Raw genomic sequence first — 25,129 nt, forward strand, 5'->3', positions numbered from 1 at the left:
AAACGGGAGGTATCACCATCCCAGACTTCAGCCTCTACTACAAAGCTGTCATCCTCAAGACAGTATGGTATTGGCACAAAAACAGACACATAGACCAATGGAACAGAATTGAGAACTCAGAAGTGGACCCAAAAGTATACAGCCAACTGATCTTTGACAAAGCAGGAAAGAATATCCAATGGAAAAAAGACAGCCTTTTTAACAGATGGTGTTGGGAGAACTGGACAGCAACATGCAGAAGAATGAAACTAGATCATTTTCTCACACCATGCACAAAAATCAACTCAAAATGGATAAAGGACCTGAACGTGAGACAGGAAACTATCAACACCCTAGAGGAGAAAGCAGGAAACAACCTCCTTGACCTCCACCGCAGCAACTTCTTACTTGACACATCCCCAAAAGCAAGGGAATCAAGAGCAAAAATAAACTGTTGGGACCTCATCAAGATTAAAAGCTTCTGCACAGCCAAGGAAACAACCCAGAAAATTAATAGGCAACCAACGGAATGGGAAAAGATAGTTGCAAATGACATATCAGATAAAGGGTTAATATCCAGAATCTATAAGGAACTCACCAAACTACACGCCCGAAAAACAAACAACCCAGTGAAGAAATGGGCAGAAGACATGAACAGACACTTCTCCAAAGAGGACATCCAGATGGCCAACAGACACATGAAACGATGCTCAGCATCCCTCCTCATCAGGGAAATACAAATCAAAACCACACTGAGATACCACCTCACGCCAGTCAGAGTGGCTAAAATGAGCAAATCAGAGAACTCTAGATGCTGGCGAGGATGTGGAGAAACGGGCACCCTCCTACACTGTTGGTGGGAATGTAAACTGGTACAGCCCCTCTGGAAAACAGTGTGGAGGTTCCTCAGGAAACTAACAATAGAACTCCCTTATGACCCAGCAATAGCACTGCTAGGAATTTACCCAAGGGATACAGAAATGCTGAGGCATAGGAGCACATGTACCCCAATGTTCATAGCAGCACTCTCCACAATAGCTAAAACATGGAAAGAGCCTAAGTGTCCATCAACAGATGAATGGATCAAGAAGATGTGGTTTATCTATACCATGGAATACTACATGGCAATGAGAAACAATGAAATCTGGCCATGTGTAGCAACATGGATGGACCTTGAGGGTGTTATGCTGAGCGAAATAAGTCAGGCAGAGAAGGACAAATATCATATGTTTGCACGTATAGGAGGATTAGGAGGAACTTGACGGAGGAACAAGGGGGAGAAGAAGGGCGGAAATGGTGGGGGAAAGGGAGAGAGGCAAACCATGAGAGACTCTTGAATGCTGACAAAAACTGAGGACTGATGGATGTGGGGGGGAGGAGGGATGGGCATGGAGGAGGACACTTGTGGGGATGAGCACTGAGTGTTATGTGGAAACTAATCTGACAATAAACTATTAGAAAAAAAATAAAAATAAAAATAAAGACAAAGTAAAAAATAAAAAAAAATAAAAAAATAAAAAGAATTCTTTAAAGCAGTGCATTAAATATGAAATTATTCAAAAGTGAGAGAAAAGGAAAAAAATTTTCATAGTACATGAAAGGAAGGTAAATAGATCCTGACATTTGACCCGTACTGTCAAGGATTTAATTAAAAGTACGAGAAATGGGGCACCTGGCTGGCTCAGTCCATTACCCATGTGACTTCTGATCTTGGGGTTGTAAGTTCAAGCTCCACATTGGGTGGCTTTTTAAAAAAAAAAAAAAAAAGGACTAAAACTAACAAGAGCTGCCAACATGGCCAGTTCCTACCCTGTGCCCAGAACTCACAAGGACGCTTTCAGAGAGAAAGGAGGGAAGTGTTTTAGGGAAATGAGGCCGAGGGAGGCTGATGACAGCACACGTGCCCTGGCCAGCAGCACACCTAGAATGTGGAAGCAAGTCTGTCCGGCTCCAAAGCTGAGGGACGGTGAAGACACAGGGTGGCTGACGCCCTCGGTCCGAGATGCACTTCTGCTGGGTCACCATGTGAACCGGTCCTTCAAAGCTTCACACGAAGCTAACATTTCTCCTTTGGGCGTCTTTTTCAGAACACAGCAAGTCACATACTCCATAACTTGCAGGCGTGGCTACAAACCAAAATCAATTGGAGAGCTTTTAAACCGTACCAAAGCTGGAGCCCCAGTTACATGAGGATCTCTGGGCGGAGAGTCTGAAAACTCTGTATATGTAATCCGTCCCAAGAAACACGGACTTACCCTCTTAAGATGTACTGGGACAAGTAACCCGCTTTAATGATCTCCACCAGCATCTCGGGGACTTTTTTAGAAGAGTGCTCTATTTCTACCGCTCATTAGAATCACCCAGGGAGCTTTTAAAAATTCTCATGCTCAGTCCATATTCCAGAACCACAGACCCCCTGAGGGAGGGAGCCAGGTGATACGAGCATGCAGCAGGGGCTGGGCGCCGCAGCCTTAGCAGCTCATCATTTGCAGCAGAAGCCAAGCCCTGATTTGGACAGAGTTCCAAAGGGCCACCCACCAGTGGCACCATCACATCCACAATCAGCCTGTTTTCCCCAACTCCCTGCCTCCTCCCTGGCATCAGGCTGCCACCCCGAAGTCTTTCCACTCATCAATCACCTCTTAGGGGAAGGCCCACTTAAGAGAAATGCTACGTGACTCCGTCTGCGTCCTTCAGAAGCATTCCCACTACTGAGTGATTCATCTCCTGGGCACGCGCAGCATTTGTCATTCTCCTGCCACTTTCAATTTTAATATCTCCACTTCCTTTTCTCTCTTACTACTGTTTTCAACACTGTCACTCCTTTTGCCCTTCTGGGCAATCTGGGGTGAACGCTGCTCTGGGTACATCGAAATTTAGTAACAAAGCTACCGGCTAAGGACCCACACTGTGGCTGAAACTAAACTGATAAGCCAGCTCCAATGCCATTCACTGCAGGCTGAGTAAATGTCCTTTATGGCTTTGGAGGGGAGTGAAAACGTTCCTCTCGATGCAACGTTTTCATGGAGAGGAGCTTTCTCCTGCCTTCTGATGACATGCAGCTTCCGGAGAGGCAAAGCTCAGAATTATCCTGAATTCCCAAAGCACACTCTTGATTAACTACAAAGATCTTCATGGTTTAAAACAAAACCAAACAAAATCCTTTGTGCCTTTCAGTTCTAAGCTTCTGGAGTATGTAAACCTTCTTGCGTGAGTCATAAATGAAATAAATTCTACACTGATAGCAAAATGCTTTGGATCCAACAATATTTATATACAAAGAAGCAGCATTCATTGTGAAAAGAGCCTCTCAAAGGGCAAATGGGGTGTTGATTAAAGCTTCCGTAAAACACACACTACTTTGGACTACAAATGAATGGCTGACAAAATTCATTCACATCTACACCCTGCAAATCATCCCCCGTCCACATACATATGACAACATGAACGAAAAAGTTCATAGCACTAAGAAAATGCATTTCCCTGATAAAGTACTTCCTGCACTACCTAAGACTCTGTTCATTACTTTGCAAAATTTATCTTCAACGCTACCTCAGGTTATTTCTGCAAACGTATCCATGTAAAACCCACAGACAATGAATTCAGACTCTACGATGGAAAAAGCACATCTGATTTCTTTACGAATTAAAAGATAAAATGTATCAATAACTTACTCCAGTAATTTTTATGGGAAAGATCAAGATTATTGACTTTTAAAATGAGGTTTCTCTCTACTAAGTTAATTTCACTCCTGCTCCTAATAATTGGTATTTGAGAAGGAATTTTAGGATAATATTTAAAAGTTAATTAAAAACAGTGTAAGCATTCGTGTCACTCAAGCATGACCTCTGCTCTACAATGCATTTAAATGCATGTCACCTTGACCTGTAACACAGCAATGTAAAAAATTTTGGTCAATATAAATCAAATGTACACTAATTTATTCAGCAGGTTCCCTGGTATCTGAATCAACATTAGAAATCTAACCAGTATTTGTTATTCTGTTATTGACAAAAGGAAGCATATTTAAATGATAACAAGTACTCATGGGTGTCATTTGGAAGTTAAATTGTTCCCCAAGGACAGCCTCTGTAAACATCTACATTTAAAGGTCATTTACCACCAAATTATGAACAACTGTTGCATTTATTAGCACAGGCTCAATAATCTGGAAGCTGCAGCCATCAATTCTTACTGACAATGAGATCTAATTGTCCACTAATAATAAACAAGGAAAGCAGAGCCTTTTCTACAAATTTTTATTCCCTGCACTATGATCATGTGTGGAAAACAGAGATGCAAACCTTCCACGGGTATGTGTCGGAAGGAAAAAAACCTTCCAACTAAATGCAAGAAAGCAGTGAACACAGTTTACAATAAATACCAGGTAATAAAACATAAAAGTATGTTTTCTCATGTCCCACATATATGACCTAAAACAAAAGAAAGAAAAACACGACAGTGTTTATTGACGAAGTATGTATTTCAATTTTAGAAGGAAGGGTGATGGTGAATTCTACCGTAGGGCACCCAGGTATTTGGTCAAACATGGTTCTGGGTGTTTCTGTGAAGTGGTTTTGGGTAAGATTAATATTTCAACCTACAGACCGAAAAAAGCAGACTGTCCCTCTAATAGTGTGTGGGCCCAGGGGCGCCTGGGTGGCTCAGTTGGTTGAGCATCCGACTTCGGCTCAGGTCATGATCTCCCAGTTCGTGGGTTCGAGCCCCGCATCGGGCTCTGTGCTGACAGCTCAGAACCTGGAGTCTGCTCCGGATTCTGCGTCTCCCTCTCTCTCTCTGCCACTTTCCAGCTCATGCTTCATCTGTCTGTTTCACTCTCAAAAATAAACAAACAATAAAGAAAAATGTATCATGTGGTGGGCCTCTTTTGATTTTGGAGGCAACCTACTCTGTGTTATTCCAACCTCTTTACCAAATGACCTGAAAAGCTACTGCTTTTGAGCGGGGCACAGAACAAGTGAAAGATCTCTAAGAGGTCCACAGTGCTGTGCAAACTGCTTTGCCATGTGGGTTGTTATGACCCACCAGATGCCCAAGTACAGGAAGTGGCAGACGCAGACAGGGACGCTGCTCTGAGCCTCTGGCAGGCCCCCGCAGGTGGATGACAGCGCAGGCCCTCAGGAAGCAAGAGTAAAGCCCTACTATCCTCCGTGAGGAGCCACTTTCCTTTGGAAAAAGAGTTCTTGGCGTACTATTGCACCTCGGTCGGGACCGGAGGCTGGACAGTACACCACCAAGTTACCAGGCGACCTGAGCTGCCCCTCATGAACTGGGTGTTATCGGACCCACCAGGCTATAAAGATGGGCACCGCGACACTCGGTTACCAAAGGGAAGTGGCATATGCGTGATCAGCCCCGAGCAGGCCCGGAAGGCACAAGTAAGTTACGTGACGAAGTGCCCCAAATGCCCAGGGTCCCCACTCCTGCTGCACTAGCCGGCACGTGTGGCCTCACGAGCAGCTCGCCAGAATTAGTTGACAGAGGAAGGACCTGGCTGACAGAGGAGCCTGCACTGTATATAAGCACCACCTGTGAGTGCACACCTGGGCCACTCTAGTCCCTCTCTGGAACAGCCATGAAGGACAACAGTCAAGGGAAACCCTTCCTCGGGGCAGATTTCAAGCAATGCACCTAGTGGTTCACTTTGCTTAAAAGGAGAAGGGGTCACATGTGAAATTAAATACTGATGCATGGGCTATGGTCAACGGTTTGGCTGGGTGGTCAGGGAAACGCAAAGAACATGACTCGCAAAGTGGCTCTGAGTTAAGGTGAAGATGAGGTTATATAGACAGACCTCTCTGAATAGGCAAAAAGGAGGAGAAGGAGGCAGCAGCAGGGGAGGAGGAGGAGAATGTGAAACCATTTGTGTCTCATGTGAACAGTCACCAAAGAGGGATTTAACCAAAGTAGGATTCTAACAATCAAGTAGCTAGGATGACTTGTTCTGCAGATGCCAATCAGTCTCTCTCCCCAGTCACTCCTGTCATTGCCCAATGGGCTCACAAAATGGCCATGGGGACAGGGACGTAGGTTATGCACGGGTTCGGCAACACAGACTTCCATTTAACGAGTCCAATCTGGGTATGGATTCCACTGAGTGCCCAATCTGCCAACAGCAGAGACCAATACTGAACCTCCAGTATGGCAGCACTCCATGAAGTGATTAGCCAGCTACCTAGGAGCAGGCCGATTACACTGGACCACTTCCATTGTGGAAGGGACAATGTTTGGCTTTCACTGGAATAGACATTTATTCTGGATAAGGATTTGCCTTCCCTTCATGCACTGCTGTTGCTACAACTACCATTCTTGGACTTACAGAATGCCTTATCCATGACCATGGTATTCCACATAGCACTGCTTTTGATTAAATGGCTCACTTCACAGTAAATAAAACGATGCAGTGGGTCCATAAACCTGGAATTCACTGGTCTGATCATGTTCCCCACCCTCTTCAAGCAGGTGGCTGGACAGAATGGCAGAATGGCCTTCCGCACACTCAGTTACAGTGCCAGCTGGGTGGCAACACCATGTAGGGTGGGGACAAAGTTCTCTAAGTGGCCATATATGGCTAGAACCAGGGTCCAGTACCTGATGCTGTATCCCCATAACCAGAATTCACAGTTCTAGGAATCAAGGCATAGAAATGGGAGTGCCATCACTCACTATTACCCCTAGGTGTCCACTGGCAAAATTTTTGCTTACGGTCTCTGCGACTTTATGCTTTGTGGGCCTGGAGGTGTTAGTTCCAACAGGAGGAATGCTTCCAAGAGGAGACACAGCGACTCCATGGAACTGAAAGCTAAGACTGCCACTTGGCCACTGTGAGCTCCCTGTGTCTCTGAATCAACAAGCCAGGCAGGGGATGAGTGTGGTGTCTAGGGTGACTGATCCTGACTTGCCAGGGCAAAGAGGACCACAGTGGAGCTGAGGGAGATCATATCTAGGATAGGAGGAGGTCCCTGATGGTGTCCCTTAGTAGTAAGATGCCCTGTGATTAAAGTCAATGGAAAGCTACAATGACTCAATTCAAACAGGACTACTAATGGCTCAGACCTTCAGGAATAAAGATCTGAGTCGCCCTACCTGGTCAAGAGCCACAACCAGCTGAGGTGTTTGCTGAAGACAAAGGGAAGAGAGAGTGAGCAACAAAGAAAGTACTTATAAATACCAGCCAAGACTATGTGACGGGTTATAAAAATGAGGACTGGAATTGTCAAAAGTATTCCCTCCTTATTTAGCTTTAGTAGGTTTATGTGCTTATCTATGAACATATATATAAAACAAATATCTTTTTCTTCCCTCTCATCACTTTATCATGAAACATAAGAGGTACTGACTTTACATCACAGAATTTAAGTGTTGTTAACTTTACATCATAGTACTTAAGTTATGGGATGTCAAGGAGAAGAGTAAACATGCCTCAGGATTTATCTCCTCTTCTGGGTAAGGGGTTTACATGTTTTCAGTTGCACGCAGGAGAGTTGTATCGTGTCGGGCAGAATTACAACCTCGTCAGTGTCTTCTTTATCTGTAGACTAGGTATGGTGTAAGGAGATGCATATGAGTGTCAGTTTTACAAAGGGGAGGTTTGTTTGTGATGGTTAATTTTATATGTCAACCTCATTGGGGCACAGGGCACACAGATATTTGGTCAAACATTTCAAATTAAGCACATCCAAAATTTTGCTCTTTCCTCCAAAATCTGCTCAACTCAAATTCTTCATTTCAGTAAATGGTGCCACTGTTATTCCATTTGCTCAGACTAAAAATCTCAGAGCCCTGCTCCTATCCTTTTATTCTCCTCACACCCCAAATCCATTCCATCAGTGAATCCCACTGGCTCCAGGAGCAGAGTCTACCCACAAGGTAACCTTCTTCCACCCCATCTACTTATAGAGCTGTGCTAAGCCATTGTCATCTTTTACCTGGGAAACTACAGTAGCTTCCTAAGTGAGCTTTCTGCCTACACTCAATACTCCTAGAGTCTCTTCTCACCAAAATAAGAATGGTCCTTTTTTTTTAATGATTATTTTTGAGAGACAGAGAGAGAGAGAGAGAAAAAATGAGAGGGCGCGCATGCGCGTGGGTGGGGGAGGGGCAGAGAGCGAGGGAGACACAGAATCCTAAGCTCCAGGCTCTGAGCTGTCAGCGGAAACCCTGAAGCGGAGCTCGAACTCACAAACCATGATAACATGACCTGAGCCGAAGCTGGATGCTCAACTGACAGAGCCACCCAGGCGCCACAATACTGACCCTTTTAAAACAGAACTCCTGCCACCACCACAGAAGGACAGGGATTTCCATCTGTTTCTTCACTGTGTCCTCAGCATCTCAAAGAGGGCCCGGCACAAGGCTCGTGGTCCATGCTTAACTGAATCACATCCCTCCTCTGGTTCCCATCTCTGAAAAGAAAAGCCTTATCAGTGCCTACCTAGTCTACGGGCTCAGCCATCCGCAGCCCACCACTTCTCCTCACATTACCCCTACACCATGTTACCTGTGACCTCATCTCCTACCACCCTCTCTTCTCTGATTCAGTCCAACTGCCCTGGGCTCATTTCTAGTCCTAAAACCCACGAGGCACATTCCTATTTCCTGCCCTTTGTGCACAAGCTGTTCCCGCTGCCTGGACCACTCCTCCCCTAGATAACCTCATGCTCACCCCTCACCAACCTCAGGGCTCAGTTCTACTGTTACTCCCCCAGGGAGGGCTTCTCAATTCTACTCTTTACTTCCCTCCCCATGTATATTTGAGTCAGTAGCACTTATCAGTATCTGAGATACTGTGTATAATGTACTTGTCAGGTCTCTGTCTGCCCCTCTCCACCCATCCAACTAGAATATAAGCTCTTTGAGGGGATACTTGACTGCTCTGTTCACTGCTGTCTCCCCAACAGGCAGATCTGGGCCTGCCACATAGCTGGCTGTCAGTAAACATTTGTTAAATAAATGATTTGTTGCCATATTTTCTTGACATTATAAACAATGCTACAAGGAATAGCTTCGTGTGTCTACCTTTGTGCATCTGGGGGTAGAGACCAAAGAATAAGAAAGGTCAGTCCAAGAGTATGTATGTTCTTTAGTAAATATTGCCAAATTAGCCTCCAAAATACATCTTCCAAGTTGTAGTCTCATCGACAGTGTATTGGAGAACCTGTCCCCCTCTCCCCTATTCCCATCAGTACTGGCTTTTATCAATCATTTTCATTTTACCTATACAATTTTTTTCTTTTGCTCTATTCCCAACGTAGGGCTTGAACTCACAACCCTGAGATCAAGAGTCACAGGCTCTACTGACTGAGCCAGCCAGGAGCCCCTTGCCTCTTCACTTTTTACAAGTCTGTTTTATTTTGTTTTTCTTTAATTACTGGTGAGATTGACTATCTCTGCGTATGTTTGGGTCATTCTGTACCTCTGAAGTCTTTATCCTCTTACCAACCAACCAACTGACAAACAGGCTCATTATTTACAGTTGCTTCCAGAATAAAATTCTGAGAATCCACAGTCCCACTAACCACTCAACCCAATCTCCAAACTCAGGTCCTACCCCTACCACCTACCCGTCCTTACTGACTCCCAGTATTTCCTGCCCTTCAACGCATCCTGCCTGAAACCGGAAATGATCTCCCCTTTCCCAACCCGGCAAACTTCCATTCATCCCTCCTGAGCAAGCATTCACGTCAGCTACCCCTGAACCCACAACACCGGTACAGTGCCTGGGAGACCTCGGCGCATAAGGCATAAACACGGGAATGTGTATCTTCTCTACCTGCTTTGTGCGATCCTGATAGTAAGAATATCCACCAGCAAGGCGGAGAGAAGGGTGAGAGTGAAGATGGGGGAGAAGCTTCTAGTTTCCCAAACAACTTCTAAACAAGGGGACAATAGATTATTTCAAATACCCACCCACCCGATACCTACTTCAAAAAAAAAGAAAAAGAAAAAGAAAAGCAACCACAAGATACACTAGCACGTTTCAAAAATGCCCGAACTAGTCATCAGAACTGAGCCAGCAAATTACAATGAGTGTACACTGAGATACCACTGCTTACCAATCAAGATTGGCAAAAACCCAAGGGCCTGACAACACATTCAGCTGGCAAGCTTGTGAGGAAACATGTAATCTCATAAACTGCTGCGCGAATGCAAAAGAACACAATCCCTAAGGAAGGGGAATTGATAATACCCGGCCAACTTAAATACGCATGTACCTTTTGATCCAGTAACCCAGTGCTAGGAATCTATTCTAAAGATGCCCTGACAAAAATACAAAAAGACCAACAACACCATATGCACAAGGCTAGTGACTGCAGCCAATAATGGAAAACAATTGAGCTATAGAAAAGGATGTGGAAACTTTAAATATGCCTCTGGAGGGTAAACTACAGGTATATCGTTAGGTTAAAAAAAAAAAAAAAAAAAAAGCAGGTGGAAGAAAATATTTTAATACACTGCTGTTTAATTTTAGACTATGCTTTAATCTAAGGGTACAAAAATGTACCTGTATTCATTTATTTTTTTTTTATGGAAAGATAAACTACAATCTTTTTTTAATGGTCATCAAGGGGAGAAGAAGAAAAGAGAATGAAAGGAACATAAAAGGGAGCTAGATTTCAGCAGATAAACCTAATGCAGGACACACTTCACACAAGTAGAAAACAAAATCAGTTTCTAAAAAAGAATCCCTAAGGGGGAGTCTAGGTGGCTGACTTGGTTAAGCACCTCCCTCCTGATCTCAGCTCAGGTTATGATCTCACAGCGTATGGGTTCAAGCCCCGCATCCAGCTCTGTGCTGATGTGTATAATGTGAGATAAAGTAAACCGCTATTCCAATTCCTTCAATCTCAGCATTTCAAACACTTTTTCGATACGGGCAAAAAAAGACACCACTGAAGATAAAAGATCAAGACAAAAATTCCTATTGGCCTCAACTTAAAAAATGCCTCTGCTCTGACCACCAAAGAGATCTCAAAACCTTCACAAATACCCTGTGCCCAGCTCATAGTCTCTAGATATCATTTCTCACTGAAAACAACCAGAGACCTTTAGGGAAGACCCTAATTCTGGACCTGGGGCAGTAAAGGTAAAAGACAGACCTGGAATACCTTGTTAAGCTAGAAAGCAAGGAACTGATCAAAGACCACTAAGGTTGTGTCTGGCACAGTGTCCAATGTGAAAATGCCAAGCTTGAGGGGCGTCTGGGTGGCTCAGTCGACTGAGGGTCTGACTTCGGCTCACTCAGGTCATGATCTCGCAGTTCGTGGGTTTCAGCCCTGCATCAGGCTTGCTGCTGTCAGCACAAAGCCTGCTTTGGATCTTCTGTTCCCCCACCCCTCAGCCCTCCCCAGCTCATGCTCATGCTCTCTGTCAAAAATAAAGAAAACATTAAAAAAAAAAAAAGAAAAAAAATGCCAAACTTAAAAGATGGCCAAAGAGGGAAAAAGGTATAAAAGAATCATAAATGCAAGGGACTGCACTATATCAAATATGCTAATATCCAGAAATTCATAACAATACTGATTTTTTAAAGAGAGTCTCTCTGAAAACCTTAATTTATGATCTTTGGAGGCAGTCAACTTGTGGTTTTGAAAAAAAAATAACAAAAGAAAGAATCAGACATTTATCCCGCTTTTCCTAGAAAAACTACACCTCAAGGTAACCGATAATATGAGGCATAGTTTCTTTGTACACATGTATTCAAGCCAATAAATGAAGAAAGAATGATAAAATTAAACTGTCAATACTTAGCAACTACTAAGGAATTAAGAGATCTACGCAATGTTCTTCATGGCTGCTGGAATCACTAATCAAACCTGAAAATGACCCAGCCTCTACCTTTTTACGATGTAAGGAACTGAAAAAGGTGTTCATAATGACACAGGGATGGAATCAGCAGAATCCAGTGGGGGAAAACTCTATGGGACAAATGTCACAGTTTATACAACAAAATAATTGTAGAAGAAAAAAGAGAAAGAGAACAAGGTGGTAAAAGAACCTAGAGATTCAGGGGCGCCTAGGGGGCTCAGTCAGTTGAGCTTCTGACTCTTAATTTCAGCTCAGGTCATGGTCTCATGGCTTCATGGGGTTCAAGCGCCTGGTCGGGCTCTGTACTGACAGTGAGGAGCCTGCTTGGGATTCTCTCTCCCACTCTCTCTGCCCCTTCCCCACTTGCTCTGTCTCCCTCAAAATAAATAAATAAACTTTAAAAAAAAATCCAAAACTGTTTAAAAGAACCTAGACATTAAGCAAGATTTAGGACACATACTAAGCAATCACATGATACGGACCTAGTTTCAATCAAATTCAAGCAAGCTGCATTTAAAAAAAGAACACGCTTAGGAAAATTAAGAAAATGTAAAAATGGACTGATAATTATGGTAACAGAAGAATTACTACTTTCTTTTTCTGCTCATTTTTAAAGTGTCTGATAATGACATTATGATTATATTTTTAAAGGGGGAATTTTTGCTTCTCAGAGACACAAGCTGGAAATACTGAGAGACAGGTCTGAGATTTGCTTCACAATGCAACAGGGGAGAATGTGCAAGAAGTAGAGGGAAAAATTCGGAAACAAAACTGGCTGTGAGCTCATCATCTAAAAAGCCGAGTAAAGGCATCATTTTCTTCATTGCTTTATAGGCTGGAATTCTTCATAACAGAACAGGTACTTTCTAAAGGAAGGGGGAGAAAGACAACAGGAAGTTAAAACAGAAAAGACATATGCAAAGAAATATAAGAGAAATTTCACATTAAAAATCTGAATGAGTACCTGCAAAACCAGCATAAGAAAACAGAGTGTGAGCCTGACAGTCCCACTGTTTTGCAGGGGTACTTGTGGGGAGGGCGGGGGGGGAGTGGACGCGAGTGGAAGAGAGGAGGTGAGAAGCATGTATCTCTATGCCTTCTAAAATATATCCTAATCACTTATGTAAATACATTGGCCTTTAGCATCCTGAAGGAAAAAACAAAACAAAAAACAAAACAAAAACCAAAAACCTAGGTAGTAAATAAGGCTAGAAAACAAAACCCGAATTGATCACAGAATTTGAAGGTTGTAATAAGAATATGAGTCGATTCCATATTAATTGTTACTTCTGAAGTAACTCAAAGTATTTGCCAAGATGTTCTTTTGTATGACATGAATATTTCTCCTGGACTTTTGCTGACCACATTCATTGACAGGAAAGAGCTTTAAAAAAAGTAGTTAGCTTCAAGGGAGTTCCTACTCAAAAGAATAAGAATAAACTATAAACATAGCTAGACACATTATTCCTTGCACTTTGCAAGAATTATGTCATTGAAGCCTCAAACCACTCTACAAGGTAGGTACTAGTATTCTTCTCTTTTATAAATGAGGAAAATAAAACACAAGAGATGAAGTGGTTTGTCCAAAATCAGACGTCAAGCTAAATGTTAGAGGCAAAATTTGAATGCAGACAGCGTGAGTCTATAGCCTGAGCCTTTCACTGTTAGGCTGTGACAGCCTCTGTCATAAACCGGTGGAACAGAACAAGTCGGCTTTTGCCAAATGGTAAAAAACACACATAAAGCATCTAAAGTAGCTAAAATTTGATTTGATCTGTACAGGTTCATTTCTAACGATACGTGCCTCATTTTTGAGACAGCGTGCTATAATGTGGACTGCTAACTTACTTTCACATCACATCAGACAAAACTAAATGCAACATGATATCCTGGACTGGAAAGGAGTGGAAAAACTGCTGAAATCCAAATAAAGTCTGGAGCATAGTTAATAGTAATGCACCAATGTTAGTTTCCTTGTTTTGACATTACCATGGTAATGTATGATGTTAATAAGAGAAACTAGGTGAGGGGTATATAGGTATTCTCAGTTTCTAACTTTGTAACTTCACTGCAAATCTAAAATTATTTCACAATTAAAAGTTTAATTTTATTTTAAAATTAAATAGTTTAAAAATAGTTTAAAAAACATATATGGGACGCCTGGATGACTCAGCCGATTGACCATCCGACTTCAGCTTGAGTCATGATCTCACAGTGTATGGGTTTGAGCCTCGCACCAGGGCCCGGTGCTGACAGCTCAGAGCCTGGAGCTTGCTTTGGATTCTGTGTCTTCCTCTCTCTCAGCTCCTCTCCCTCCTTATTTTAGGAATAAATATTTTTTTAAATTTTTAACAAAAAATAAATTAAAAAACATATAAATTATGGGGCACCTGGGTGGTGCACTCAGTTGAGTGTTAGACTCTTGATTTCAGCTCAGGTCATGATTGCAGGGTGGTGGGATCCAGCCCCGAGTCGGGCAGAGCATGGAGCCCATCTGAGAGTCTCTCTGTCTCTCTCTCTCCCCTCTCTCTCTCTCTCTCTCTCTCTCTCCCTCTGTCCCTCTCCTCTCCTGCTTGCACACATTCTAAAATAATAATATTAAAATAAAAACATTTAAATTACAAAATGAAAACTATTTTTAAAAAAAGAATCAAATGTATTTCTAGCTCAAGGAAAACAAACTAACTTCTGTCCCCAAATTTCTAAGCACCATACCTGCAAAATTCAATCCTTGTGTGCCTATTTTGATTTTCAAGGTAGTACTATGTTGGCAAATATTCACGAGTAGTTTCACATTTGTGTTTCTTGCCCATAAGGGTAAGGAGCATACCCTACGTGCGCCTGATTGAATTATGCAGCACATATTTTATGCTCGCTGATGCCGTGGATTTACAGGCATGGGGCACTGCGGGGGGCTACGTCCTTGTTACACAGAGGCCTCCTTCACCACGGATGCTTATAGTGGGTGGCTTCAGGACACTGGTGGACGGTGTGGTCTCCCTGTCCTTCTGACCTTCTCCCACTGTCGTGCCTACTGGGTGAGGTGGCAGGAAGGGGACTGACCTCATTCCCAGCTCCAGAAAGGCCTGTTATTTTAACTCCATCTAGTTAATGTAGCCTTGCCCAGGCGATTGGTTCAGGTGGCTGCGGCCTCCGCCAATCAGCGCACAGAGCTCGCCTGGCAACAGGATTGGTTGAAAACCCAACTGGGGATAAGAAGATCTGAAAGGAGAGCGATTTGTTCCGAGCTTCTGGCGGGGGAAAGTGCCCATATTCTGAAGAAACGCCCTCGCTTCTTCTGGAAGCTGTAGCACACACATTTTGTTTTTAATCTGCAACTTGTTCCCTCCTGTCACCAAGTGAAAGCCACTCTGAGGATGCAAGCAGAGAGCAGTGCCACTCCTGTAGAGCCTGATGCCCTTACTCAGCTCCTCATTTTGACAAATGCAAAATGGCAATCACAGTATTTCCTGCAGATGCTGTTAATTCCAAGGCGATGCCTCCACTGGGGTTATGCTAAAAACAACAACAACAACAACAACAACAACAAAAATTGAGAACTGGAATGATATTACGGTGTTGCTAATTTGGGGGATAATCCTGACATTGTGGTTATATATTTTTTAAAGTCTTTAACTTGTTGGATATTCTAAGTGAAATGATTACAGGTAAAACTGTATCTTAGATTTGTTTTAAAATATTCCAGAATTTTTAAAAATGGAAGAATAGGGGCAATACACAAAGTAATAATTTAAAATACTGAAAGTAATGAGTAAATGATTCCTCATGTTGTTCTATTTTTGTATTTTAGTCCATAAAGTATCCTAAAAAACTTTTTTAATTTTTTTAATGTTTATTTTTGAGAGAGAAAGAGAGACAGAGACAGAGAGCGAGCAGGGAAGGGGCAAAGAGAGAGGGAGACACAGAATCCGAAGTAGACTCCAGTTCCTAGCTGTCAGCACAGAGCCCTGCATGAGGCTCCAACACACGAGAAGTGAGATCATGACCTGAGCTGAAGTCAGATGTTCAACCAATTGAGCCATCCAGGTGCCCCCTAAATTTTTTTAAATGTTTATTCATCTTTGAGAGAGAGAGCGCGTGCACAAGTAGCAGAGAGGCAGAGACAGAGAGAGACATGGAATCTAAAGTGGGCTCCAGGCTCCAAGCTGTCAGCATAGAGCCCAAAGTGGGGCTCAAACCCACAAACTGCGAGATCATGAGCTGAGCTGAAGTTGGATGCTTAACTGACTAAGCCACCCAGGTGCCCCTAATCTATAAAGTATTAAAACAATAATGATCCCTGCACATATCTTAACATTATGATCATGTATATATGTAGCTGCCTTATGTAGTAAAAAGCATGATACATCAAGTAAATCAGTGAGAGTCCAAAATCCAAGAAAAAGATAGATTTGTATAAACATAACACATATAGTTAAAGTCACAGACATATAGTTAAAGCAAACTTGAAAAACCATGTAATTCAATGCCTTTTTTTTTTTTTTACAGCTATAAAAAATGAAATCTAATACAGTCAAACTTTTGTGTTGCTGCCTAGGTAATTCTAGTTTTGCTATTTTTACCAACACATCTGAAACCTGAAAATAGTAGCCTCTACTGGTACCCATGACCTGCTTACCATCATGTCCAATGACCTGCTCCCCATCCATACAAGACGACTCAGCCACACCCAGCACTCGCCTTTCCATCAAGCATCTACCATTCTCTCTCTTCCCAATTCACACCCCTTTGCTTCCTCCTCCCTCCTGCCCCAGGACCCAGTGCTGACACATCTAGGCTCCTGCGAACTCTGGGAGTTTACCTTCAGTCTTTCTTTCCTCACTCCACATGCCCTTTCTGGGAACAGTATCAACTTTGAGGCTTTTTTCACCTTTTGTGCTGAATGACCCCCTAGGGCAGTATTTCTAGCTCAGACCTCTATCCTGAGCTCCAAAGTTAAACAGCCTCATCAATCACAAAAAACTCAGTCCGTCCCGAAACGAAATTTCCGCCTTGCTTCCGCCGTAACTGGGTCAACAGCAACTGCATCCACCAGTCACACCTCCCTTGTACCCGGTCACCAGGCCCCGGAGATGGGCGCCTTCCCCTTTCCCTTCCCAGCTGCCCTTGGCTCAGGCTCTCACCCTCTCTCCTTTCTGGTCCTCCTGCCGGCATCCCTTCAATGATTAATGCTCCAGGGTCCTCTTTCTAAATCCAAAGCTCATCATCATGGATGTTGCTTCCCTCCTTAAGATCCTCCAGCGTCTTCCCCAAGTCCGGGTGAGAGTCCATACTTCCTTACAGCTCTCAAAGTGAGTGAGTGGGTCTCTCTCTCTCTCTCTCTCTCTCTTTCTCTCTCTCAAGGGTCAGTGGTGACCAAGGGTCAGTGGTGACCGGGCCCAATCCCTGCTGCTACTGGAAATTCCAGTCTGCACCCAGACCTCCGCCCACCCAGTGAGCTGCTTCCGGCCTCCTACCCACCGCTTCTTCGGTCTGCCTCTCCTATTAGAAGGCTCAATCATTCGTCATTTATTCAGCGCACACGTGCTGAATTCTGACTATGTGACAGGCGCCGTGCGGGAGTACAGCTGTGGGGACTGGCACCATCCGAGTCGCAAGGAGGCGAGAGCCTAGCAGGTGAACAGCCAGCCAACAAATAAGCCACGGGGACACAGGGTGGGTAGAGGATAACCCCCCAGGGCAGGGCTATTAGAGTGCCTGTGAATTTTGTTAGACCTGCCTCTCCGGCTTCTTTATACACTCAAAGGATTTAGAAGGGCCTCTCCTCTCTGCTCTTTTTTTTTTTTTTTTTTAAATCTGGGAGCTTAAAATGCCTTTCCCTCTGAGATGACATTTCGCCCTGCACTTCCTCCTTCTAGAACTGACAATGCCAGCAAAAACCTAATCTGATTTCTGAATCAGAAATCAGCCCCATCTGCACACAGCCGCTCTCAGGCAGGGCACAGCCGCCCTCTTCCTCCTCAAGACCCCAGCTGCATCAGGGCACCCTAGCCCTTCCCTACCTTTCCCCCTCCTGGCTGAGAACCCCTAGGGAACACCATCCCTGCACCTTTCAATTCCCCACTTGACATCATGCGAGCCTGCAGTGAATGTTTAAGGATGCAAAGGGCAAAAATGCACCCTTTAAACTTTGTTTAATGTTTTATTTATTTCTGAGAGAGAGAGAGAGAGAGAGAAAGAAAGAGAGAGACAGAGAGAGAGAGAGAGCATGAGCAGGGGAGGGTCAGAGAGAAAGGGAGACACAGAATCTGAAGCAGGCTCCAGGCTCCAAGCTGTCAGCACAGAGCCCAATGTGGGGCTCAAACTCACAAACCATGAGATCATGACCTGAACCGAGGTCGGACACTTAACTGACTGAGTCACCCAGGTGCCCCAAAAATGCACCCTTTAAAGGTAAACTACCCTGAACATGGAGCATAACTTTGTGTAACTTCTTTGAATAACAATTGAGCAATATCTATAAAAACTTGAAACGACTCAGAAGTACCACTTCCAGTTAATGTTCCACGTGTGCCCTAGCAGTAGGCATAATAAAAAGCACGCGCAGGGATGGATCAACATTTGCCACAGGGGCTAAAAGTTAGAAGCAAATGTCCAGGCACCTGGGCGGCTCAGGCGGTTAAATGTCCCACTCTTTTTTTTTTTTTTCCTAATGTTTTTTATTTATTTCTGAAGAGAGAGAGACAGCGTGAGCAGGGGAGGGTCAGAGAGAGAGGGAGAAACAGAAGTGTCCCATTCTTGATACCAGCCCAAGACATGATCTCATGGTTTGTGAGTTCCTGCCCACACTGCATCNAAAATTTAAAAAAAACAAATTTTTTTAATGTTTATTTTTGAGAGAGACAGACAGAAAGAGCAGGGGAGGGGCAGAAGGAGACAGAATCCAAAGCAGTCTCCAGGCTCTAAGCTGTCAGCCCAGAGCCTGACACAGGGCTCGAACCTACAGACCATGAGATCATGACCTGAGCTGAAGTCAGATGTTCAACCAATTGAGCCATCCAGGTGCCCCCTAAATTTTTTTAAATGTTTATTCATCTTTGAGAGAGAGAGCGCGTGCACAAGTAGCAGAGAGGCAGAGACAGAGAGAGACATGGAATCTAAAGTGGGCTCCAGGCTCCAAGCTGTCAGCATAGAGCCCAAAGTGGGGCTCAAACCCACAAACTGCGAGATCATGAGCTGAGCTGAAGTTGGATGCTTAACTGACTAAGCCACCCAGGTGCCCCTAATCTATAAAGTATTAAAACAATAATGATCCCTGCACATATCTTAACATTATGATCATGTATATATGTAGCTGCCTTATGTAGTAAAAAGCATGATACATCAAGTAAATCAGTGAGAGTCCAAAATCCAAGAAAAAGATAGATTTGTATAAACATAACACATATAGTTAAAGTCACAGACATATAGTTAAAGCAAACTTGAAAAACCATGTAATTCAATGCCTTTTTTTTTTTTTTACAGCTATAAAAAATGAAATCTAATACAGTCAAACTTTTGTGTTGCTGCCTAGGTAATTCTAGTTTTGCTATTTTTACCAACACATCTGAAACCTGAAAATAGTAGCCTCTACTGGTACCCATGACCTGCTTACCATCATGTCCAATGACCTGCTCCCCATCCATACAAGACGACTCAGCCACACCCAGCACTCGCCTTTCCATCAAGCATCTACCATTCTCTCTCTTCCCAATTCACACCCCTTTGCTTCCTCCTCCCTCCTGCCCCAGGACCCAGTGCTGACACATCTAGGCTCCTGCGAACTCTGGGAGTTTACCTTCAGTCTTTCTTTCCTCACTCCACATGCCCTTTCTGGGAACAGTATCAACTTTGAGGCTTTTTTCACCTTTTGTGCTGAATGACCCCCTAGGGCAGTATTTCTAGCTCAGACCTCTATCCTGAGCTCCAAAGTTAAACAGCCTCATCAATCACAAAAAACTCAGTCCGTCCCGAAACGAAATTTCCGCCTTGCTTCCGCCGTAACTGGGTCAACAGCAACTGCATCCACCAGTCACACCTCCCTTGTACCCGGTCACCAGGCCCCGGAGATGGGCGCCTTCCCCTTTCCCTTCCCAGCTGCCCTTGGCTCAGGCTCTCACCCTCTCTCCTTTCTGGTCCTCCTGCCGGCATCCCTTCAATGATTAATGCTCCAGGGTCCTCTTTCTAAATCCAAAGCTCATCATCATGGATGTTGCTTCCCTCCTTAAGATCCTCCAGCGTCTTCCCCAAGTCCGGGTGAGAGTCCATACTTCCTTACAGCTCTCAAAGTGAGTGAGTGGGTCTCTCTCTCTCTCTCTCTCTCTCTTTCTCTCTCTCAAGGGTCAGTGGTGACCAAGGGTCAGTGGTGACCGGGCCCAATCCCTGCTGCTACTGGAAATTCCAGTCTGCACCCAGACCTCCGCCCACCCAGTGAGCTGCTTCCGGCCTCCTACCCACCGCTTCTTCGGTCTGCCTCTCCTATTAGAAGGCTCAATCATTCGTCATTTATTCAGCGCACACGTGCTGAATTCTGACTATGTGACAGGCGCCGTGCGGGAGTACAGCTGTGGGGACTGGCACCATCCGAGTCGCAAGGAGGCGAGAGCCTAGCAGGTGAACAGCCAGCCAACAAATAAGCCACGGGGACACAGGGTGGGTAGAGGATAACCCCCCAGGGCAGGGCTATTAGAGTGCCTGTGAATTTTGTTAGACCTGCCTCTCCGGCTTCTTTATACACTCAAAGGATTTAGAAGGGCCTCTCCTCTCTGCTCTTTTTTTTTTTTTTTTTTAAATCTGGGAGCTTAAAATGCCTTTCCCTCTGAGATGACATTTCGCCCTGCACTTCCTCCTTCTAGAACTGACAATGCCAGCAAAAACCTAATCTGATTTCTGAATCAGAAATCAGCCCCATCTGCACACAGCCGCTCTCAGGCAGGGCACAGCCGCCCTCTTCCTCCTCAAGACCCCAGCTGCATCAGGGCACCCTAGCCCTTCCCTACCTTTCCCCCTCCTGGCTGAGAACCCCTAGGGAACACCATCCCTGCACCTTTCAATTCCCCACTTGACATCATGCGAGCCTGCAGTGAATGTTTAAGGATGCAAAGGGCAAAAATGCACCCTTTAAACTTTGTTTAATGTTTTATTTATTTCTGAGAGAGAGAGAGAGAGAGAGAAAGAAAGAGAGAGACAGAGAGAGAGAGAGAGCATGAGCAGGGGAGGGTCAGAGAGAAAGGGAGACACAGAATCTGAAGCAGGCTCCAGGCTCCAAGCTGTCAGCACAGAGCCCAATGTGGGGCTCAAACTCACAAACCATGAGATCATGACCTGAACCGAGGTCGGACACTTAACTGACTGAGTCACCCAGGTGCCCCAAAAATGCACCCTTTAAAGGTAAACTACCCTGAACATGGAGCATAACTTTGTGTAACTTCTTTGAATAACAATTGAGCAATATCTATAAAAACTTGAAACGACTCAGAAGTACCACTTCCAGTTAATGTTCCACGTGTGCCCTAGCAGTAGGCATAATAAAAAGCACGCGCAGGGATGGATCAACATTTGCCACAGGGGCTAAAAGTTAGAAGCAAATGTCCAGGCACCTGGGCGGCTCAGGCGGTTAAATGTCCCATTCTTTTTTTTTTTTTCCTAATGTTTTTTATTTATTTCTGAAGAGAGAGAGACAGCGTGAGCAGGGGAGGGTCAGAGAGAGAGGGAGAAACAGAAGTGTCCCATTCTTGATACCAGCCCAAGACATGATCTCATGGTTTGTGAGTTCCTGCCCACACTGCATCAGGCTCTGTGCTGACAGTGTGAAACCTGCTTGGGATTCTCTCTCACACTCTCTGCCCGCCCCCCCCCCCACACCCCACTTGCTCTTTCTCAAAATAAATAACATTTAAAAAGTTTTTTTTTTAATTAGAAGCAAATATCAATAGCCATCAACAAGAGATCTGGGTCAACAAACAATGGCATATTCCTTAAGAGGAAGATCCTTCTGCTAGTAGCTAGGAGGAAACAGGCCTATGCATATTGGTACAGAAAGGTATCCATCTTGGGGCGCCTGGGTGGCTTAGTCGGTTAAGCATCCGACTTTCACTTAGGTCATGATCTCGCGGTTCGTGGGTTCGAGCCCCGCGTCGGGCCCTGTGCTGACTGCCAGCTCGGAGCCTGGAGCCTATTTCAGAGTCTGTGACTCCCTCTCTCTGACCCTCCCCTGCGCATGCTGTGTCTCTCTCTCTGTCTCCTAGAAATAAATAAAACATAAAAAAAAAAAAAGAAAAGAAAAGAAAGGTATCCATCTTGTAGGATGAATCTTACAATTTATTCTAGGGAAAAAACCCATGTTTTCAGGGCAAACAGAAAAGTCTCTGAGACAGCACCCCCACGTTTAATGTCTTGAAGGCATGGGATTAGAAGCAAGGAAAAAGAACCACCCTTTTCTACTATAAACCTCCGATTACTGAATTTGTTCGAGCACACTATTTCTTAAATTTAAAACAGACATGATCGCCAAAGGAAAAAAGATGTGTTTTACTCTGAAGTATACATTATTTCACGAGTTGCTTGTTGAGGAAACAGAGATCATATTTGTACATTCTGAGGGTTTTTTAAAGGCGAAATATTATCCGCTGCTAAATTCCCAGGACCTAGAATACAGACAGGGAACAGGCACTCAGTTAATATTTGCTAAATGACCAACTGCTGAGCAGTTACAAAATAGCTGCTCAGAGGGCACAAAGTATCCAGTAGCCGCTTCCTAGACTCACAGAGGGGGAAAAAAAAAACTCACTTGCAGCGGGATCTTAACAATATGGTTACCAGTCTACATGAGTTGGGATTTGTGTAAAGTTAACTTTTAAAAAGCACACCACTGCCATCATATAGGCAATCTACACACTGCCAAGTTGACCAAGAAAAAGACTCCTTCCAAATCAATTTAATTTCCAACATGGCGCGTGCCTGGCCCTAATACAAGTCAGGAAAAGACATCTGAAAACAGTGTGGGAAAACATGGATCCTGTAAGAGAAAAAAACCACTAATGGGCAAAAAGCCTTAATTTTGATTTATTTAAAAGTGATTATTTGGGGAGGCAATTGACTTTTAGTGTGGATTACTGAGAAGCCCTTCATCTAAACACATCTAATGACCAAACAACCAGCCTATGATCTTTAGATCCTAAAGAATGCCTGGGTGCCTCAGTAGGTTGAGCGTCGAACTTCGCTCGGATCGTGATCTCACGGTTCGTGGGTTCGAGCCCCGCATTGGGCTCTGTGCTGAAAGCTCAGAGCCTGGGGCCTGCTTTGGATTCTGTATCTACCTCTCTCTCTGACCCTCTCCTGCTCACGCTGTCTCTCTCTCTCTCTCTCTCTCTCAAAAATAAAGAAAATCTCTCTCAAAAATAAAGAAAACATTAAATTAAAAAAAAAAAAAAAAGAACACCCCAAAGATGGTAAGCCCTGTATAACTTGATACTGATGGGGGAAGTGATGCATCTGGAAGAATTAAAGACAAACAAGGTTTCAAGGCTTTAAGAAAAGGGCTTGCATACGTTAAAATTTAAGTTCAATTCCTCCCCCCTCCCTTTTTGAAAGGAAGATAGAGAATATTTAACCAAATGTGGATTCACTGGAGAGACTTATTTATATAAATAAGGGCCAAACAGATCTCACCTCACCCCCCTCCTACCCGCTCCAGTTGTACTTTCCTCCCCAGTACAAGGCACTCAATATTTCTTTTGGGACCTGAACCAGAGGTCTACTTATTCCCAAAAGCCCACATACTCCCTGAATTTTTTTTTTTTAATCACTACTGTTAATTCTCAAAATTCCCTTGAGAGGGAGATTTAATCCTCCCTATGAAAACACACAAGGTTCCAAACAGGCTGTCACCAAAACCCAAGAATGCTGAGAGGAGGGAAAGGCTCAAATTCTCCCCCGCCAAATAAATGGCGCTGGTGTTCAGCAAGCCAGTGAGTTAGAGCTAAAAAATGTATCGGCCCTTTCCGGCTGCCTGCCCTGTGCAACCTTCTCCGCCTACCTGCTCTTTAACAACTGGAAATCCATTCTTCCAACGTCTCACCAACACGAAGCATTTCTACCTCTAGCAATGATGGTCTAGATAAAGGTGCCTGAGTTCACTGGGAAATCAACCACCCACAGTTTCCTTAGGGAACTTGTCGCCCAAAGGTCCCGGGCCCTGGTCTTCACCCTCCCGACCCCGCTCTCCCTCTCCCGAGATCAGGGGCCCCGTTTCTCAGCTCTCAGGGATCAGTCTAAGGGATGGAACAGGTGCTCAGAAAGTACCTGATGATGCCATCTCACGGCACTGCAGAACTAGGAGGAAAAAAAAAACTTTGGAAGCCATCTAAAACCCGCACACGTGCTCACGCTGGCTAATAAATAGCCACCGATGATGATGTGTTAAATTAGCATGGTTTCCATCCGAAGGGACCTCGCGGAACTTGGAAACCAACGTCAATCCGCCGCGAAGCCACTCCCGCCCGGGCGCGGGGGGGGGGGGGGCAGCCGTGCCAGACACGCACGCAGCCCACCCCGGGCTGCGGGGGGCGGGCGGCGGGGAGAACGGCGCGCGGCGCGCGAGGGCTGCACTCCCCGCGCTCCTGCCCCGAGGCCGCGAGCCGGGCCGGGAGGGGGAAGGGAGCGGCGCAGCCCGGGCGCCGCGGCCGCCGCGCCGCCGAGGGGGCTCCGTCTCCCTGACAACCGCGCCGGGGCGCAGCCCAGCCCCAGGCCCCGGGGGAAGGGAGGGCAGCCAGGGGACCCCCCCCCCACGCCGCGCAGGGCGGGCGGCGGCCGGGGGCACCTCCGCGCGCAGCAGCCGCGAGCCCCGCTCCGGGTGGGGGGTGGGGGGCACCGTGTCCGGCCGCGGCCCGCGCCTACCGTGTATCCCCGCTCCAGGTCGCTCTCCTCGTAGCGAAAGGACGGGATGTAGACCTCCATGGCCGCGCCAGCCGGCCGGCGGAGGGCGAGCGGGGGGCGGGCTCGCGGCCGCAGCTCCGCCCCCGGCCGAGCGCCCCGCCTCCCTGCCCTGCGCCCCCGGGACCCTGAGGCTGCGCGGCCCGGCCGGGAGCCGCCGCCCCCGCAGCCGCCGCCCCGGCCGCGCGCCGCGCTCCCGGGGACGCGGGGCGGGAGCCGGGGGACCCCGCGGCGGAGGGCGCGGGGCTCGGGGCACCTGGGTCCGGGCCCACAGGGCGGCCGAGCGGAGCTGGGCCCGGAGGAGGCGGGGCCTGCCAACCTGTGAGTCTGCAGAAAAGGGGTGTGCGCGCCTCCGCGCCGGGCGCCGGGACCCGGCCGCACCCGGGCG

The 25,129-nt window shown here is 45.5% G+C and overlaps 1 protein-coding gene across 3 annotated transcripts in view; it reads right to left on the reverse strand.

Moving 5' to 3' along the window:
- The window catches only part of SNX24 (sorting nexin 24), a 162,541-nt gene extending 137,712 nt beyond the window's left edge, over positions 1 to 24,829 (reverse strand). For 2 of the 3 annotated variants that reach the window (XM_039253429.1, XM_039253431.1), the window contains exon 1: positions 24,706 to 24,829. In XM_039253429.1, coding sequence (XP_039109360.1) covers positions 24,706 to 24,765 — 60 coding nt within the window. In that variant the 5' untranslated portion in view covers positions 24,766 to 24,829. Of the gene's footprint in view, positions 1 to 1,900; positions 1,986 to 24,705 lie in introns of those variants that run through there. The other variant, XM_039253430.1, reaches the window with a different exon arrangement.
- Positions 24,830 to 25,129: the final 300 nt, after the last annotated feature.

Source organism: Hyaena hyaena, unplaced genomic scaffold (assembly GCF_003009895.1).
Source record: "Hyaena hyaena isolate Hyena2069 unplaced genomic scaffold, ASM300989v1 scaffold_453, whole genome shotgun sequence".
NCBI classification, from domain to species: domain Eukaryota; kingdom Metazoa; phylum Chordata; class Mammalia; order Carnivora; family Hyaenidae; genus Hyaena; species Hyaena hyaena.